The sequence below is a fragment of the Ammospiza caudacuta genome, chromosome Z, assembly GCF_027887145.1.
Source record: "Ammospiza caudacuta isolate bAmmCau1 chromosome Z, bAmmCau1.pri, whole genome shotgun sequence".
Classification (NCBI taxonomy): domain Eukaryota; kingdom Metazoa; phylum Chordata; class Aves; order Passeriformes; family Passerellidae; genus Ammospiza; species Ammospiza caudacuta.
Window position 1 is genome coordinate 75,463,575 of NC_080632.1, and position 19,230 is coordinate 75,482,804.

The 19,230-nt window shown below is 38.6% G+C and overlaps 1 protein-coding gene across 1 annotated transcript in view; it reads right to left on the reverse strand.

Annotated features, from left to right (window-relative positions):
- Nucleotides 1–8,371: 8,371 nt before the first annotated feature.
- The window catches only part of WDR70 (WD repeat domain 70), a 123,302-nt gene continuing 112,443 nt past the window's right edge, over nucleotides 8,372–19,230 (reverse strand). Inside the window, exons 15-17 of the mRNA XM_058823677.1 lie at nucleotides 17,094–17,210; nucleotides 16,594–16,756; nucleotides 8,372–8,845 (exon numbers count right to left, since the gene is read on the reverse strand). Of these exons, the coding sequence (XP_058679660.1) occupies nucleotides 8,761–8,845; nucleotides 16,594–16,756; nucleotides 17,094–17,210 (365 nt within the window). The 3' untranslated portion in view covers nucleotides 8,372–8,760. The remainder of the gene's footprint in view (nucleotides 8,846–16,593; nucleotides 16,757–17,093; nucleotides 17,211–19,230) is intronic.

Sequence of the window (19,230 nt, forward strand, 5' to 3'; positions counted from 1 at the left end):
TGCTGGCAACCCAAGACAGGTGTGGTGGTCTTCTCTGGAGGTTGTACAAAGCCAGTACTTCCAAAACAGTGTCACATTTCTGACCCTGTTACTTGCACTAGTGCAGTTATTTCATGTGTAACCCACACTGCAGTTGAATATTGTGAAAACTTTCAGTGTTGATCCTACTCCCAGCAAGGTCAAAACTGAAAGTCTGGTCCAGTTTCTGCAGAGGCACCTATGAAGTTTTCTGTAAAAAGTTTTCACTGTCCAGCTTGTTTAAGCCTTGTATTGCAAATGTAACTAATCCTTGTTTTATAGGTCCTAATCCCATTAAATCCAGAAGCCCCACTGCAAGCTGCTGCCTAGTCAATTCACTATCTAGTCCTTATGTATTATTCTTTGAGTTTTGTTCTTTGTGCTGAACTTCACAGTGAACACTCAAGCAAAGAACTCATTGAGCACCTCGGCCTTCTCTGTATCAGTTGTTACCAGTTCACTCTTTTTGTTTACCAGCAGGGATACAATTTATTTGGCCTGTCTCTTCTGACTTATATCCTTACAGAATTCCTTCTTGCTATTCTTTGCATCCCTCTCCAAGCCCAGTTCCATCTGTGCCCTGGCTTTCCTCATGCTGTCCCTATACACCTGAACCATATCCCAGTACTATTCCCAAGTCACCTGTCCCTCCTCCACTGGCTGTGCATTTTCTTCTTTCCTCTCAATTAGAGGAGCAGATCTTTGCTCAGCCATGCAATTTTCTTGCCAGCCTGGCAATATTTTCTAAACATCATGATGGTGAGCTCTTGTGCTCTAAGAAAAATGGCCTGAGAGTGCTGCCAGCTCGGGTCAGGCCCTGTGTCCTTAAGGACAGTTTCCCAAGGCATCTCATTCACCAAATCCTTAAACAGTAAAAGTTTTCTCTTCTAAACTTTAGGGTCCTGACCATTCTCCTTGCCAGGCCCATGCTCCATGAGATCACACATTTCACCAGGGCATGGTCACCACAGCCCAGGCTGCGTGCAGACTTAACCCCTAAAATGAGCTCATCCGCATCAGTGAGCACCAGGCCCGGCCACGCTTCTCCTCGGTTGGTCTGGCCAGTACCTAGACCCAAAGTTGTCCTTTGCACACTCCAAGAGTGTGCTGGATTGCTTACAGCTGGCTGTATTGCTCTGCCAGCAGATGTCTGGGTGGCTGTACCCCCCTATCAGGATGAGAGGGGGTGAGGATGATGTGCCCTGCAGCCAAACCAAGAAGGCCTCATCAACAGGCTCCTCTGGATCAGCAGCCTGTCCGCGACTTCCACCACCAGGTATCATTTCTTCCTCCTGTCCTTGTTTTTTAGCCATAGACACTCAACCTGTCCATGGCTGTTTCCCAGACACAGCTCTTCACAACCTATCCCTTCCTTGATATAGAGGGCAACATCCCTGCTCCTCCTTGCCAGCCTATCTCTTCTGAAAAGCTTGTACCCTTAATTACAATGCTCCATTTATGTAACTTGTCCCACCATTTTCAGTGATAACAATTGAGCTACAGTTTGCCAATTGAAAATGGTTTTCAGTTCCTCTTACTCGTTATGCATGCTGTGTGCATGGGGGTAGAGGCCTTCATCTGGGCTGTTGACCTCTTCAGCCTTTGGCAGGAGTCCTCCTCCTTCCTTTTCCTTTGGGAAAATTTACAGGTATTTTGCTGCTGTTCCTTAAAGTCCTATTGTTTCCTGATTCCTCACTGACACTTGCTAGAGCATCATTTTGCCCACTAAATCTAGTTTAAATCTTGGCTGTAAATCTTGTGAACTTGGTCTACAGGCCACCCTTACCCTGCTTGGTGAGGTACTCCACAGCTGGTGCCAACATGCCCAGGCTCTCCAAGGCACATTCCAGACCACAGCCTCAAAGCCCTAAGCACAGCATTGTCCTGCAGCCAGTCGTTCACCCCATCCACTTGTTTCACTCTGCCTTTGCCTTACCAGGAAGGAACGCTACCTGTGCCTCCAATCCTTTCCACTTCTTTCTGAGGGACATGAAGTCCCTTCCAATATTTTGGAATCTCTTTGTCCCAGCATCATTCAGTCCTACATGAAGGAGTAGAAGCAGATTACAGCCCTCAGCTTCCAGGCTTGGTAGCCTCTTTTCAACGTCCTGAATGTGGGCCCAAGGTAAGGCAATTCCATTGTGTTTTCTCAGAATGTGTCATTGTTTAGGTCAGATTATTTTGAGTTTTCTCTTGCATCTAAAGTGCTGCAAATTTTTACAGCTTCCAATTGTCAATGGATGTAACAAATGCAGTCCTTGTTCATTCAAATAAGCTGTGACTGAAGCTGGTGGTTAGTAGCAAATCCAAGAGGCATCCCATATGTGTGGGAGGGAAATGTTTCATATATGTTAATTTTCTTAAGGGTTCATAAACTTACAGTTAATGTACTCGGAAATTTTTGAGGAAACAGTTGGCTTTCCTAGAAATTACTGGATAATTCCCTTAATGTTATTTCACTTCAGGATTTCCCAGTTTGTGTCTAGTAGGAATCCTTCTGACATTGAGTGTGTGATGTGAAAGACCTCAAGGCCTCCTTGTGCTCAGCATTTCAATACTTATCATTCTAAATATATATCCAGCCTGTATAAGGTGTTTTGATCCTGAATTCTCCCTTACTTTGATTTTCCTAAAATAAAAAATTCTATAATTTCGTGTAATTTGTGAATCAACAGTAGGGCCAGTCACACCCCCATAGGTGTGCACGTGTTCTGGTCTATGATGGGACTGAGCTCCTACATCCATGCCTGGCAAGAGCTGTGATACTGCAGGGAGATCTGCAGTTGCCTTTTTTGTGGGGATTGTGTTGCATGCATATGGACTTTCCAAAACATGTTACTGAAAATCATCATCTTTAGGCTTTCTTTTAGCCTTGGCAATTGCTTGTCAAGATCACCAGGACTGCAGTGCAGCTGATTTAAGAAGGTAGGAATGTACATGACAGCTAAGAGCTTGCTGGTGTTGGGTGACCCTTGGTGTGCATGTGCCCCTAGTGTGCAAATGTTGAGGATCATGAAGCATGTTAGAGATTTCTGGAAGTCTCTCTCCAGGCACTGCCTGTACTGCTATTCCTTGCATGCTACTGACCACCTAGTATCCCTGTTACTCTCACTTGCCATTTCTGGTAACAGGTCAAGGTATGTGCTAAGCTAAAGACCTCAGAACGCACCTGGATTGACACTGATAGTTTTCACAACATTCAACTGCAGAATGGGTTACACATGAAATAACTGCACTAGTGCAAGTAACAGGGTCAGAAATGTGACGCTCGATTTTGGAGGTACTTGCTTTGTACAACCTCCAGAGAGAACCACCACACCAAGAAGCCCAGGGCAATGAAGGACCAAAGGAGCTGCATCCACAGTGGTGACCATCTTCTGCTTGCACTATTGCTCTCCTTCCCTTTACACTTAAATGTTACCAAATAAAGTCAGTGTTGTTGAATAGGCATTTGGTCTTGTTTGCACTCTGCTTTGGCCAGAGGACTTTAAAACTGAACAGGTCCTGAACATAAATCTGTTTGGCCAAACTGCAAAAAAAAAAAGTAACTATAATGAGACATGCAAACATTTTTCCTGTTTACTTAGTAGCGCTAAAAAAGAAGCTTAATTTAAAACACTGTATAAATTGCGGGCAGTGCACTTCAGGAAATATGGGCAATCAGAACAAGGCAGAAAAAAGCAAGTAACTGATGATAGGCCAGAAAACATAAATAATAAAGCAAAACTGAAAGAATAAGAGAGGACATGAGAAGATAATAAAGTTCAAACATAATAAAAAGCTGCAGCAAAGAGGAACATCATAAACTGTGTTCAATGACTGCAGAGAACAGGATAGGAAATAATAGTCTTAAACTGTTGCAAGAATGTTTTTCTTAGAGACAATTAAAAATTTTCTAGTGCTAAGACTGAAGCATTGGAACAGATTGCTTAGGGTGATTGTGCAGGGTCTATCATGGCAGCAATTAAAGGTCCAGTATACATGCCAGACCTTGTTCAGGTACAGATGAGTTGAGTCAAGGATGGACTACAGAACTTGCCATGGACCCATCTAGCCCTTGTTTATCTACTGTAGGTATTAATCTGTTGCATCGTCTATTTCATGACAGAACAAGGAAATATTTCAGTGCCCACAGGAATACTTTGAAAGAGTAACAAAAACTGCACTAGCCTGACACACAACAGCCTCATGGGACAGCTAAGACAAAAAAAACCCTGAGATACATACTGGCTGTGCTTTCTCAATCATTCTTGTTTTAAGTCCTCTATCACAGAACAAGATGAACTGTCTGATCATCAGCCATTAAAAAAAAATCACGAACTACTGCCAAAGGTGCTGTAGTTGTTTGACACCAAGGTTGTGAAGATTCCAAGAAGCTGATCTAAGACTCTGCTGCCAAAGTGGGAGACAATACCTTCACATGTAGGATGGGAAGCAAGGAGTTATATGCTACAGACAAATATTCCAGAGCTATCCGGATTGCATGAAGCAATTAGGTGCTGAAGTCCCAGTGGATGAAGTGCATATTGAGTGCATATTGTATCCAAAATTGAGTTTAAATGGGATTAGCTAAAAATCCTAGGAGATTTGAAAACTGATGTAATAAGATACATCTATGCTTTAATTCCAGGCAAGCATGAGGACATCTCTGCTAGCTAACTATCCAACTCTTTATTCATGTCCATGCATGAAAGTCTGAAAAATGAGAAGAGCCCAGGGATTAACAACAGTGAACAGAACCTCCTGAAATCCCAGACTGCCCATGGTAATAAGTCTAAACAAAACTGCTGATTTTTAATGGGATAACTGTAGGACTTCCAGTAAATTCCCATTGCTGAGAGTCAGGCTTAGAAGGGCATACAGGCGTTTAACATGACAAAAAACATACGAGGGATTCTGCAACACTATTGTGACTAACAGGCCACATCCAAATTCCTATGATTCAGGGTTAAAGGAAGATGTGAGTTACAAATGTTTCAAGTTCAATACCCTTGAAGTCATGAGAGTCCAAAGAAACTGGATAAAAAGCTAACCAAGAGGATGGTGCTTCAGCTCAGCAATGCAGAACACTTGTCAGGGTAAAGCAGAGATTGAAGTGATAGGAGAAAGGATCATAGTTTCTTTTCCCATAATACATAATATTCCACAACACAGAAAATGCAGTTAGGAAAAGAAACACAAAATTAGGCATGGATTCATCAGAAGGGAGCCAACAACTGGACCCTCTAGGGACAAATTCACAGTTCTTACTACCAATCACAAAAACTAGAGGCAAAAGCATCCTCTTCAGTAAGTTATAAGTCATAGGAAGGAGACCAGAGAGGAACTTAAAACAGTCACCAAATAGTTGCAATCAGAGGAGGCAGAGGAAAGTGCCAGGATTTGTCAATCTTTTCACCTGCTGCAGAAGACTTAAATAATAAGATAGGAAAATAAATAAGGAGGATAAGACAAGGCAAAGGACTACAGTTAAATTCAGATCTCTGTAACAGTGGCAGCAACACCAACAAGGAGTGGAAAATGGAGCTGGCTGACAGCTGGTGGGCTGCAATGGTCTGGAGGGAAATGCCTTGGCCGTGATGACAGGTAAGAGGTACCTAACAGCTGGCCTACAACTGTCATTAGCACAAATGGACAAAGACCATAAATTACTATAAAGAATCATCCAGAGGCTGCACAGAAAAATCCAGGTTTGGAGAAAGCACCATGGAAGCCTTTATCCATGCAGTGACTGTGGTACTGATGCCTTGAGATGCTACCTAGAACAGAGGCTGGAGAGAGTTAAAGGAATAAAGTAGGTCTTTATTAGAAAGGCCTTCAAAGGATACACCTTGGGCAGTACAAGAGCCTGGCCAAGGCTACACCCAAGATGGACAATGGGTCACGAGTTTTCATTTTTATAAGTTTTGGTCCATTTATATATTGGGGTTAATTGTCCCATTACAGCCTCAGGTTATGAAGTCCCATCCTCCAAGATTGCTCTCTTTAATTTGCTGTTGTTTGTACTTTTTGGGCCTGAAGCTGCAACAGTGTCCTTGGTTCTCAAGCTGAAAAAGGATTGATTTGTCTAAGTAAACTGTGAAGAGGACTTGCTAACACTTCATGTGAAGCTCAGAGTAAAGCAGTAATGCAGTACAGACTCTGGATAATATGAAAGCTAAAACTGAAGGCATCAGTACATCCGTAAACAATTCTAAGGAAACAAACAAAATAAGCCCACCTTGTTTCAGTAATGCAGAAACAAACTCCCCTCTGGACTCTGACCACTTTAACACTAAATACAGACACATAGAGGACCAAGATTATAGCTTGGCAATTTCTAAATTTGAGAAGCTTATAAGAAAATGAGATTTTTAAAAAATTAATATGATAGAGTTCTCATGTTCTAGTTTGCACCAAGAGTTCCATCTGTCATAGCAAATATTTATTTGTGTTGATATTTTTAATGTTAAAGGTGTTTCCCAAGACAACCCTTGTTGGTGAACATCCCTGGAGAAATCCAGTTTACGGGCTATGCCAAATGAACCAATCCAAGAGTTAAAGTATAAATAAAACTTAAGTTAGTTTTAAATACTTTTAATACATATCTGCACAGGCACTGCTTTAAATTCTAGGCTGCTAGAACAATCATTCAAGATAATTACTGTAAGTAATGACAATGAACACTTAAGAGAAATTTCAACAGAATTTTTCCAGTGTTCATTTACAGAACTAATTCTTTTAAGAATTAGGAAACAAGATCTAGCTGATATAAGAAACAACATAAAAGGAGAAGTTCCTGTCATTCTCAGAGAACAGCTGCAGCATTTTTCCTCATCTGCCTTTCCCTGCAGCTCTGCTCCTAAGACACACTGCCTCAGTTAACAACTAACAAAGGAAAATATAAAATGCTAATATTCAGACTAAAATGAAGAACATACTAATCCTTTAAAATTATTAATTGAGATTTTAGAGAAATTTCTTTGAAAATACTTTATTTTGAAGGGCTATAATTGGATGAAACATAAGACAAAAAATAGCCTTAAATGAAACAATGCCATCTTATGATTTTTTTTTTTTTTTGCAGGTAGTGCTGTATAGGGAGGTCTTTAGCAGGTTTTGTTAACAACTCCTTCTCTCCATCTAGAACTTCTTTCTATCCTCCACTTACTTTCCACCCATCTACTCAGTCCCTCATTCTACATATTACAGCTGCAATTTTAAATTAAACATTGATTTGTTATTATACACAAGTAAGTATTAAAATAATTTTACAAGGGTCAAAGACAAGTTGTTGACTATGTACTGAAGTTCTTCTCTTACCAAAAGACTACAGTACTGAAAGCAGTGGAAACGTTTTGTAGCGGGTATTTCATGCTTCTCATTACACATTTTGAAGTCTGACTTCATTTTCACTCAAGTATAAAAATAATAATTGAAAAAGAATGATAAGCTTGCAAGAGGAAATAATATAAAGAAACAGTGATGCAGAACAATGTTTAAATAAAAAGTCTAAGCTCTCTTGACTATCAGGACCACCGTCTTGAGGTCAGGAAGGTGATTAAGGGCTTTGCTAAATATAGTCTTAAAATATGCCTCCAGGTTCTATTCATAAATAAGAAAGCCTGATTGCTTATCAGGTCCATTATTCTCTACTCTTAGTGGAAATGCAAACTGCTTGTTATATTGTGTATTATTATAATCGCAATACTAAGCATACCGTGTATTACTATAATCACAACAATCACAAGGCCTAAAGCTAACTTGGGTTCTCTATTCTCCTCTAAAGGACATTCATTAGTTTTAAATCTGTCCTTTCATTTAAGACACTCAGAACTGCAATTCTGTGTTAAAAAATGAGAATTTTCCATATTTATACAAGCTATTTTATAAAGAATAGTATCAGTCTTCAGAAAATGTGAGGCAGGATATACATAATTCAGGTATACAACAAAGTCCATACACACAAAGATCTGGTATTAAATACATGTATCTGCTCTATCCTAAAACTTATCCATACAAACTAAGAGGGATAACAAACCTCAACGAAATTTTGCATCAACTTGGCAATAAGCACAGAATTTTTACTACACTAAATTATGTAACTGTCCATTGCAATTTCACATTTTTTAAAAAATATAAGCTGTATACAATGCTACTGTAGATACTACACATACTGAAAAGGAACATCATGCAAAGAAGTACAGACATTAGAAAACATGTTTTCTAAGATTCACACAGAGTGTGAACTGAATTGTAACTCATGTGAGCAAACAATGAACTGAATTTGAATATACACAATAACTAATCTAAACTTTGTTTCACTTGCAAAGCAGTAATCTGTTAGCTCTTAACTGGAAAAAATAAAAAGGAGTCTGAGAAATTGTACTGTTTTATTTGGATGTTTATATTAATTGAACATTGTCATGACATGGCATTTGTAAAGTTGGCAGTAATGAAAAAAAAGCCAACATTTGGCAATATAATGAATTCACTATATATACAGAAATATTTTTTCACTTAACTCACAAAGCTAAGTAACTGAGATACAGAAGTTATTTGCACATATAAGTAATTCCTTATTACAAAATTCAGATGTGGGATTAAGCCAGTGTAATTCAACAATCCCTTTTTATACTGCAGCAAGTTCTATAAATGGAAGTAATATTTGCTTTCAAACTTTGACCCACTATCTCAAAAAAAGAAATAAATGTTTCATCTTGTTTCAAATGCTCCAAAATTATTCTTTAAACAAATTATTTTTCAAATTTTACGTTTTTTCCACTCTGGCTTGTCTGTTTCATCATCTTCTGGTTCCACTTCTGCAAAAACTGTTTTTGGCTGCGTTCTAGAAAACATTAAAAAGATTAAAATAATGGTCAGACTACAATACTTCATCAGAAACTGTATCAGACAGGCACTAGACAGCAACAAAATAGATACATATAGACACTTTCAAAAAAATAGCATACTAGGCTTGACCATTTTTTATTTTTGACAATAACCTACCAACTAACCTTCTCAGAACTGAAGAAACCGGCAGCACACAGACAAACAAGCACAACAAACACACACGTGTTACAAGTATTATTTCCTCATTAGCTTACAATCAGTATCTGTATATTCCATGAACAAATTTGAGACAGAAGTGAGGAACAAATACATTTAATTTCACACTAGAAAAGCAGAGCCATTGGCCTCCTCAGTCCATTACTTTTTGAAAAGAAACTTCCATTTTGATACACTGTAGTGCAACAACAGCCAGTAAGTGAAAACAGAACAGCTAAGCCAGGTTTCTGGCTAAGCCTATGCATGAAAAACCAGCTTCTTCCCCAGAGACTTTATCTAACACTACTGTAACATAAAAAATGTAATGATCTTCAGATGAGAACAGTGTATCTGACAGTCAAGCTTGATAGTATCAATTCCTCCATTCTTTGTGCAAACTTTAAATACCACTTAAAGTTTACAAAAGTAATTACTGATTACTTTCTAAACGAACACAGTATCAAGTAGCAATTCAATAAATTGTTTGGACATTCAGTTCCCTTGTTTTATAGTTTAACAACTGCACGGTCCCTTTTTCCAACTTAATTCTCAGCAGTCACTGCAGAGCTGAAACTATCAGATTTCTGATGCTGCTTGTGCTCAACTTCTCAACATGACAACGTATAAAATGCACCCAAGGCAGTCATCATCTCATTACTATATTAACTAATGTTTTTGTATCATTCTAAGGATGTGAAGCGTTATTATTGAAACAACTGTTATTTGGCAAGCTCTACAAATTGCATAAAATTGTGCCTCCCTTATGTAGCACAATAGGCAAAATCCCATGTTGCCTCTGACTTGTGATAGCAAACCATCCGCTCTTATGGAGCAGGTTCTCCACTTGTTACATACGTGACACAAACAGGTTCAAAAATCACCAAAACAAGTTAAAGACAACTGCCCTTACATGCACGACCTTTCTATTGCCCTGCCTGCCCCTCCATCCTCCAAGCTTGCCATGGAGGAAAGGGTCATGCTGGTAATTCCAGAGATGGTCCCACTGAAGAACTCCGACTGGCACATGGTCCCTGCGTGCAGGCTGTAGCAGATCTTGCACCCAGATGAGGACCTACACTGTGGAAGTTACATGAGTCCTTCTACTGCCCATGGAAAGCATAAATGAGATTAAAAATATTTTCCAGTTTTAAAATTTCATTATAAAATACCTATGTAAACTCTACTTAACCCATTGCTGAAGAAAGAAGTTAGGGGGGAAAAAAAGAAAATCATCACTGAATCTGAAACAGACACCAGGGATGAAGGCCTTATTGGCTGAACACTGGATTTTGCTAGCCTCTGAAAAGGAAGAATGTATGGAATCTTCTCTTTTTTTCCGACAAACACATACTGACAAAGATTTATTTAGCCCATTTTAGCAATGTACCCTCCTTTCACCACAATAGATTACAAGTATCTAAATGTCCTCTAGGATGACCTCTGTATTAAGAGTTTCATTAGTAAAGCACAACTAATGGAATAATGGAAGCCCATAATTTCTGACCACAAACCTGCAACTGTCATAATTCAGATAAACATTTCCAACTTAGAGGAATGAATAAATTTATGAAACAAGCAGCAAAACTTATGTTTTTTCCAAGATATGAGTGGCACTGAAAAATGTACAGACTTCAGAAAAGATCATCTGAGTATATGAAAGCTGAGGTAGGGGAAGAAGGAGACAAAAGGGGGGGGAAAAAAAGGGAGAAACCGTACCATAATCTAGAGGTATTCATCTAGAGGTATTCAGCTAAAGCAAAAATATGCAGAGGAAGACAAGTTTGCTTGCTACCTCACTTTTTAAAATTACCATGAAATAGCTATTTACAGCTGAAATGTAAACTGTTTCAGCTCCACAATCTACATAGCTCTAACTGAGGCATGTAGGGTGATTCATATGCCTGACCATTTTAAAACACTGTTTTTGTTATTGCTTTATCAGCAGTGATCATTTAATCTAATTTAAACACCATTTTTTTCTGCTTAGTAACTGCAGTAAATGTAGGAGTTTGCTGTATGATTAAAATTCTTACAAAAATTATCAAAACGAGTTTTCTTCTATTAAGTATTCTTATTTCTGAGGGCTGTGTTCTTTCTCCCCATCAGATTTCTCAGTTTTATTTATACTTGGCTTTGGGGGTTGATTTCAGTTTGCTAGGGATCTGTTTGGCAGATCCCATGGCAGAATACTATAGAGAGCAAAGGGGCCCAAGGAAAGCTGATTGACATTTGAGGAAATCTCCTCAAAACAGATTACATTTCATCTGCAGAAAGTACAGTCTGGCTGTAGCCTGGCATGGATGCATATGGATCTGACTGTGATAAATCACAAACTCCAAAAGGGAAGAACACAAAGAAAGGAGGCAAGGGTACCCTCAGCTAAAAGGAACAGAGGCATTCCATGAACACAGAGGAACAGAGTCAGGAGAGCCAAAGCTTAGATGGAACTGAAACAGAAAAGAAATGTCAGAGGCAAGAACAAAGAATTTCTACAGCTACACTGACAGCCAAAGGAATATGAAGGAAAATGAGCAGGTAAACCACTAATATAGCATATGGAAAAAGCCAAGATACTCGTTGCTTTTTTCGGCTCCATTTTCCCTGAAAAGGTCTGTCCTCAGGCCGGCAAGCACTCCTACACTATAGTAGAGTCTTTGGTAGGGTCTGAGACATTTCCAATAGGAAGAGGAAGACACAGTTTGTACTCACAGGACATGTAAAAATCTGTATTACATAGGTGGATCCAGAGGTACTGAGGGAGCTGGCCCATGTCATTGCAAGGGCACTCTGTCATCACTGAGGTGAAATGGTGACTGGGAGAGGGTCTCAATGGCTAGAAAAAGTAATTATCGTCTTTGTGAAGGGCAAAAGGAGGATTTGGAGAATTACACAACCTCAGTTTGCAGGAAAGCTATGTAATGAATCCCAGTGGAAGGCATTTCCAGATATATGAAGGACATCGAGGTGCCAGAGCAGCCGGCATGGACTCAGCAAGGGCATACTGTGCCTGGCAACCAAACTGCAAAAACGGGCTGCCCAGACAGGCGTGGGAATTTCCATCCTTGATGATATTTAACCTTGGTTCAGCAAACCCTAAACAACCCAAATCTAGCTGGATCTGAGCAGTGAACACACTTTATGCAGGAGCTTGGACTACATGACTTCAGGCATTCCCTTCCTACCTAAATTGTTCTATGATCCTGTGTTTCCACATGACTGTCAGCTGAAACCAGTATCTCATACACTGAAAAATGCATTACTATTGTGGGTTATGGTAACAGGCTGCAAACAAAAATGGGAAAACAAACTACCATGATTTATTTATACTATGTGCTTCTCTTTACTTCAGTGGTTTTCAAGATATTCAGATATGCAGGCCTCTAGAAAATTTCCAGGGGCCATGAAGACTGCTTTAGTCACCATAATCCCTCTGGTTATGGGTGGTTTTTCTTAATTGCTTTTCAGGGATCCAGTAAAAGTAGCTCATTGACATGTGAGGATAATAGACTAGTAGATAAATAACACTGCAGCAGCACAACCAGCTGGACATGACAACTGCATATCATAACATGTGACTCATGTCAAAGTAATTTCTGAAATTTGTGTTTATATTGCACTGAAACAAAGAAAAAAGATTTTCAAGTATGCATGGAAACCAGAATAATGTCATAAAGGTCACTTCCAGACAGAAAAGTTAAGGTTTTCACATCAGCGGGTTTTTCATTCTTCATCCCACCAACCAGCTTGACTCTTTTCTAAATCTCAGGGGCTTCCCTCTCAAAATTACCAATTTATAAAATAATATTTAGGATAAATATAACAATGCATGCCAACAAGGCTGCTATTACAAGACATTCTGCTTAGTCCTGATTTTTCATCTAACAATACTCGAGCCGTTACATGACTAACACTTCACAGACTGGCATTCCCCTTGAGAAAAGGTTCAGTGAACACAACACAGCTACAGACTCTTGCTTCAAGTCATTCCCTTTTGACAGTGACAAACAGCAATGAAAAAGACTGCAAAATAGGGGTAACATCAGTGAAATGAAAGGTATAATTGCTAACTCCAGTTTACCTTGTTGAGGAGGGAAATTTCACCCTTACTTTCTCTCTGGTACAGAAGAAAGCTGCATCTGATTAGGCACTCAGCTACAATGCTTAGTAATTCCTGCTGATCCTTCAGAGGGACATCTGAAGTCATTATAGTATATCTGTACAGCTGTGTTAAAACAAACAGCTCACAAAGAATGTAATTTTCAAACATTTACAACTGATGCCTCAAGTTCCTTTCCTGTAGTTCTTTACTTGAAATCTTCAATCTGTCCTTCCTTTCCTTTCACTCCAGTGGAAAGGCTCTTGCCAAGGACTCTAACAAGCCTTTTCCTGAGAAATCTCAAGATCTTTTCCTGATCCTCATCCATTATGACTTTTCTGCTGTGTTGATCATATCTTATTTGACACTTTATTCACATTGGGCTTCTGTGACATGTCATCTCCTGATTCAGCATGTACTTCTTACCACCCCCAGTATCCTTTTCAGCAGCATCTGTTTTTCACCAATTCTTTTGCCTCTTACGTACTTCCCCCTCCTATTTGGCTCAAATGTCAGGGGGAGCAGAAAGGTCAAGCTAATGATAACAAGCTCAAAACATTTTTCAAGTCATAAATAATACAGATGAACATTCAGCCTCAAGAGTAAATAATGCACCTTTAACTCCAAAAAAAGAGATATATTTTTACATAGAATTCATAAACTAACAGAAGTCATGCATTTCTTAGAAAATTTATTGAAGTGAAAAACATAGAATGGTTTGGGTTGGAAGGACCCTAAAGATCACCCAGTTCCAACTCCCCTGCCATGGGCAGGGACACCTTCCACCAGACCAGGCTGCTCAGAGCCTCATCCAGCCTGGCCTTGAACACTTCCAGGGATGGTGCATTCACAGCTTCTCTGGGCAACTTGTTCTGTGCCTCACTACACTCTAAATAAAGAATTTCTTCATAACATCTAATCTAAATCTCTATTTTTTTAGTTTAAAACTGTTTCCCCTTGTCCAGTCACTACCCCCCCAGGCACAGAAGTCACTCTCCCTAATATACAATTTAAAAAGCATTATATTTGTCAGCTGACTGAGAATGATCTAGACACTATGGATCAGGAACAGGCAAATCAATCCAGTCATCATATTCCAAATTACGAAAATGGATTAACCAGAAAAGAGCATTTCTTAATCTTTTCAGTCTAAAACTATTTAGTAACTATCACTGGAGAAAATGAAGCAACTATAGTTTCCTTACACATTTTCTGAAGAAGGAGAGTGAAAACTTTATGTGCATTGACAGCACAGGACCAAAAGGCTTGTCAAACAAAAGATATATCAAGTGGATAGTTTTATACCATGTTTAAGTAAGAATTTACTACAAGAAATTTGTGGAAAAACTGGTAGCAGAAGAATAAAGTAGTAAAAGAATAAACACTATTTAAAGAAATGAAACATACTGGACGTATTTACTACAAGAAATGTGGAAAAACTGGTAGCAGAAGAATAAAGTAGTAAAAGAATAAACGCTATTTAAAGAAATGAAACATACTGGATGTATGGCTTTTAGGTCTTAAGACAGTGTATGATTTTTAAAATGTATCAGAATATCACCTTTCCTAAATCTATAGTATAACTAAGTCTACAGTGTAACTAATGCTATAGCTAAAGTACCTCTCCTGTATACAAACCAGTACTACATGATAATTTGGATCAATTACTTCCAATTTGCATATTTTATTAAATATAAGTCTGTAAGTACATCTGTAAAATGCATTTTATGTACATGTTACATATCCATGCTTTGAAAAATCAGATGCAGGATATAATTATAATAGCATATATTATTGTATTGTATATATTGTAATAGCACAGCTTTATGTGGCTGTGCTATTATATACTCCTGAATTTCTGAAAACTAAGAACACGATACAATCAAGTTTCTGCATTTCATTGTATTAGATATTATTAGCATTATTATTAGTGCTGGTTTTAGTAGTAGTAGTAGTAGTAGTAGTAGTAGTAGTAGTATTACGCTGTTGTTAAAATGTTATTATTGTTTGGGAGTTTTTTCATGCTCTTTGCAGAGACTGTATCTGAAATTGAAACTTTTAAAGCAAGGATAGTGGCTTGAGGCTCTCATCCTCACCAGGATGAGATTTATCAGCTGACAAAGCCATCAAGGCAGCGTGCTGCTGGCTGCAGGCCAATTCCCCCAATACACATCACCGTCTGGTGTGTAAGTTAATAGCAGTCTGGATTTGCATCCTGCCCACTTCTCAGCCAGCTCTCCTCTTACCCTGCAGCCACATCTTTAACAAGGAACTGTAATGAGATCTGGCCACCTGACACAGTAAGCCTCCTCTAACACAGCTTTGTTTTAAAACTTTCATGTTTACTACATTGCAGGTGTTGGGGATGAAACTTAATATACAATCAATGAAGTCAGTAAGCCAAAAATATGCTGAAGTATCGATCTACCTGACAGAATGTGTGGTTGTACTTACTTTTGAGGATGGATTCCTCAAATAAAACCAGATGCCTACACATTCCAAATATATTTCCCCTCTTGCAATCAAACAGTTAAAAATCAGTATTTAACATATTCATTACAACAACTGCTACAGAATTGGGCTTTCAAATATCCCATCTTTGGTACCAAGAATGATGCTCTATAATGCATGGGTTTGATGTATAACACCAAATGCCATACTTATCAATTACCAGTGTACCATATTTAATTAATTACCTGCTCAACGCCAGGCTGTGTCGCTGATATTCTCAAACTGCTTTAGAACTGCTGTTTAGTTACCTTTGTGAACATGTGGGTCAAGTCAGAAAACAAATATCATCATCCAAAAGCTGAGATTCTGTGGATTTACCAAGGTTTTACCACAAAAATCTTGATAAGGCTCTTTAACTTACGTAACACCTGAAAACTTATTTCTTTATGTTGAATTTTTGATAGAAAATTTTATCAGCTTTTAATTTTTATCAGCTGCAATTTTTAATATTGCTTTAAAACCAAGTTAATTCAGGCAGTTACTTGGGTCCTCATGCAGGAAAAATTCAGATAAAAACTTATGACAGTTGAGAAATCATCCTGTCATAACACCACATAAATATTTTGAAGGTGTAATCTAAGAATCAGTCAGAACTAGAGAGTATGTTGGAAAATCATCTCAATATACCAATGGGACAGTACCCTATTAAAAGGTATACTGCAGCTTAAGACACTGATTTGGAGAAGATTCTAAACTCAAATCAACTTTGAAGGCTTTAAAATAACTTCTAGCACTGGCAGGTATATTTTAGAAGCGGAAATGTGAAAATTCAACAATTTAACCTCCTGGAAACTTGTATCTTTATAAAAAAGTATATTCATGGTTCAGATATTTGTGGCAGCAATCCAAAAAAGGCAGAGTATAGCATTAAAAACATCTATTTTAACTAAACTCCTACTGGCCTCCAGAAATATGACTTGTACTCTTAATTATTTCCTTACTTAGCATATGCCGGAGCCACCCAGTATGGATTTTCCTCCGCTTCCTTCGCGTGACGTAGAATGGCCTCTCGAGGATTGCTGTCATCTGTCTTGTCCAGGGCAATGTTCTTGACTATATATGATGACAGGGTGACCCCGTGAGTCCCAACACGGCCACCACGACCTGTGGCATGAAGAGAAAAGTACTTAAGAAATATGCAGAGCCTGCAACGGTGACCTGATACAAAGGGGTTATTTAATGCTATAGGAAGGGTTTAACTTAGGGCTGCATTCAGGTGGGTGTTTTACTGACTATGTAACTCAAAGTAAGCCATTGTAATTACTAATTTTTTGCAGGCAAGCACTCCAATTAGACATCAATGTCTTAAAGTGCTGGACACTGCCCATACATCTACAGAGTAGAGTCACCACCCAAAAAATGCAAATCCAAATGAATGTAGAACCAAAACATGATGGCCCCTTTGTCATACAACAGCTCAAAATTATTATGACTAGATTACCTGCTCCTGCTACTGGAGGTTCAGGTTTGTGAGACTTCATGGGGTCCAACCTATCCTTCTCCAGCTGTTTCCTCGTGCTTCGTTGTCGTGGTTCACGGAACATTGGAAGTGCATGGGCTGAAGGGTCACAGTTTGGACAAAATGAAATGTTAGAAATTCCATTTATTTTTTAAAATTTTAAATACAAAGAGTTGGATTCTTCCTTGCAATGGAAGAGATGTCAGGAGCAGTAATACCATACCCAAACAGTGGTTTACTGAGTTGTATTTTCAGACATTTCTTTCTGCTGAATTTTTAGCAGATGAAAACAGTCAAATATCAGGGTTCCTACAAGCAGGAGCCGCTCATGTGAAATACTGTTATGCATATTTCATTCATACCTCTGTCAACATTAGCATTGTGCGACCAATCAGTTACTCTCTTCTAAACTTCCCATGTTTCTTCAGCTTTCTCATATTCTAAGAGCACAACAAGGCGCTTGATACATTCTTGGATATGAGAAAGAGTGGAGCAGAAACCCCTCAATGATTCCAAATGTAACTTTATGCACATGAAGTCACAATCATGTTCTTTCTTAAATAATACGATTAATCACAATTGGAAAAATAACATAACTGTGAAAGCCTGGCTAAATTGTCAGGATTTAGAACTTCTATTTCCTCATAAAAGTGTTATCTTGAGTCACAGTAATGCCTTTGATCCACTCAGACAAGAGAGTCCTTTGTCAGCAACAAAGAAACACCACGTAAATGGGCATGGCTTTCTTGCAGAGAGGCTTAGATGTCACAGGTGTGCTCATTGCTGCTGTTTCCCCAAACTTGGGAAATTGTGTAGCAGTCAAACGATCCAATAAAGACAAAAAATAACCAAACAAATCCTAAATTTAGGAAGATCATCTCTCTACTGAATTTTAAAAAACATCAGGTAGCATTCAGGCACTTATCAGCTTGAGTTTTCAGCTTATTTCTGTAAGCCTATTCAGTTTATTAGACTGAATGAAGTCACAGCAGATCTTTGGAAGCAAATGTTTAAGTTTTATTTTTGCAGATTTCATTAAGTATGAAATGCCAGGGACAATTTTCTGCCAGGCACTAAGTTTGATCAGTTTCCACAGAGCATCTGAGGTGACTAACACACAGATCCAAGCCTTTGCCATTTGTGGAGTCAAGGTTGTCAAGGGAAAACCATGCTGTGTATTCCTATGTTTTAAAAGTGACACTTAATCCCTTAAAACAACATTCCTGCATTTTAAGTAGCCATTACAGGCAATTCTGATATTAAAGAGCAACAAGAAATCTGATCAGGAAAAAAAAACTGAAAGAAAAAAAGGGGGAAAAAAAGAGAAGAAAAAACGGGTCAGTTCACTTTGCAAAAGCACTTCAGAGATCTTCAGGTCTTCCCAGTTCTATCTGTAAACTTAGACATCTAACCTCTGAAAAGTTTCCAAAATATGCAAAAAAATTAAAAATTTGCTGAGCAAATCCTTACAACGTTTTTCTGCATTGATGCATATGGAAGCATCTTTGTTTAGTTTCAAAATTACGTGGAAGAAACAGCTAATCAGCTAAAACACAGTGATAAAATCCCAAAAATCTGCATAACTGGGACCTACATCTTTCAATGACATTTATAAATGCCACTGAACACACAAGTTCCACTGGATTTTAAGCAGAATTTGTTTTAAAAAATCACAGAAATTCTTTAGAATATAAACACTAATTACAGTGCACACAAATCATTACAATGAAGGATGCATTAAGAGCACCCAATGAGGAACAATATCCCTGATCCTTGGTAGTTGCTACTTAAATTTAAGGTCCCAAAAACTGGAGCTGGGCATCTGTAGCAGTAAGGTAGGTGGAGACAGCTGCGGATGGAAAATGCCCAAGATGGGAACCCGGAACCAAAGTGCCTTGATATGGGTCTAGTTACCAAGACTGCCCCAACTTCTTCATTCTAAACCTCTTCATGCTTATTATGCTGCCAAACAACTTGTTTGTTTTATAGAGAAATGGCTTTAGTATGTGTAAAACCAAGACTACTAGAAATCAGAACTGAACACCCTGGAACTGGAAGAGGATGAAGAGAAGCAGGACACCACAACCCGTGACTGTTCTCATTTCACATGAGAAAACAC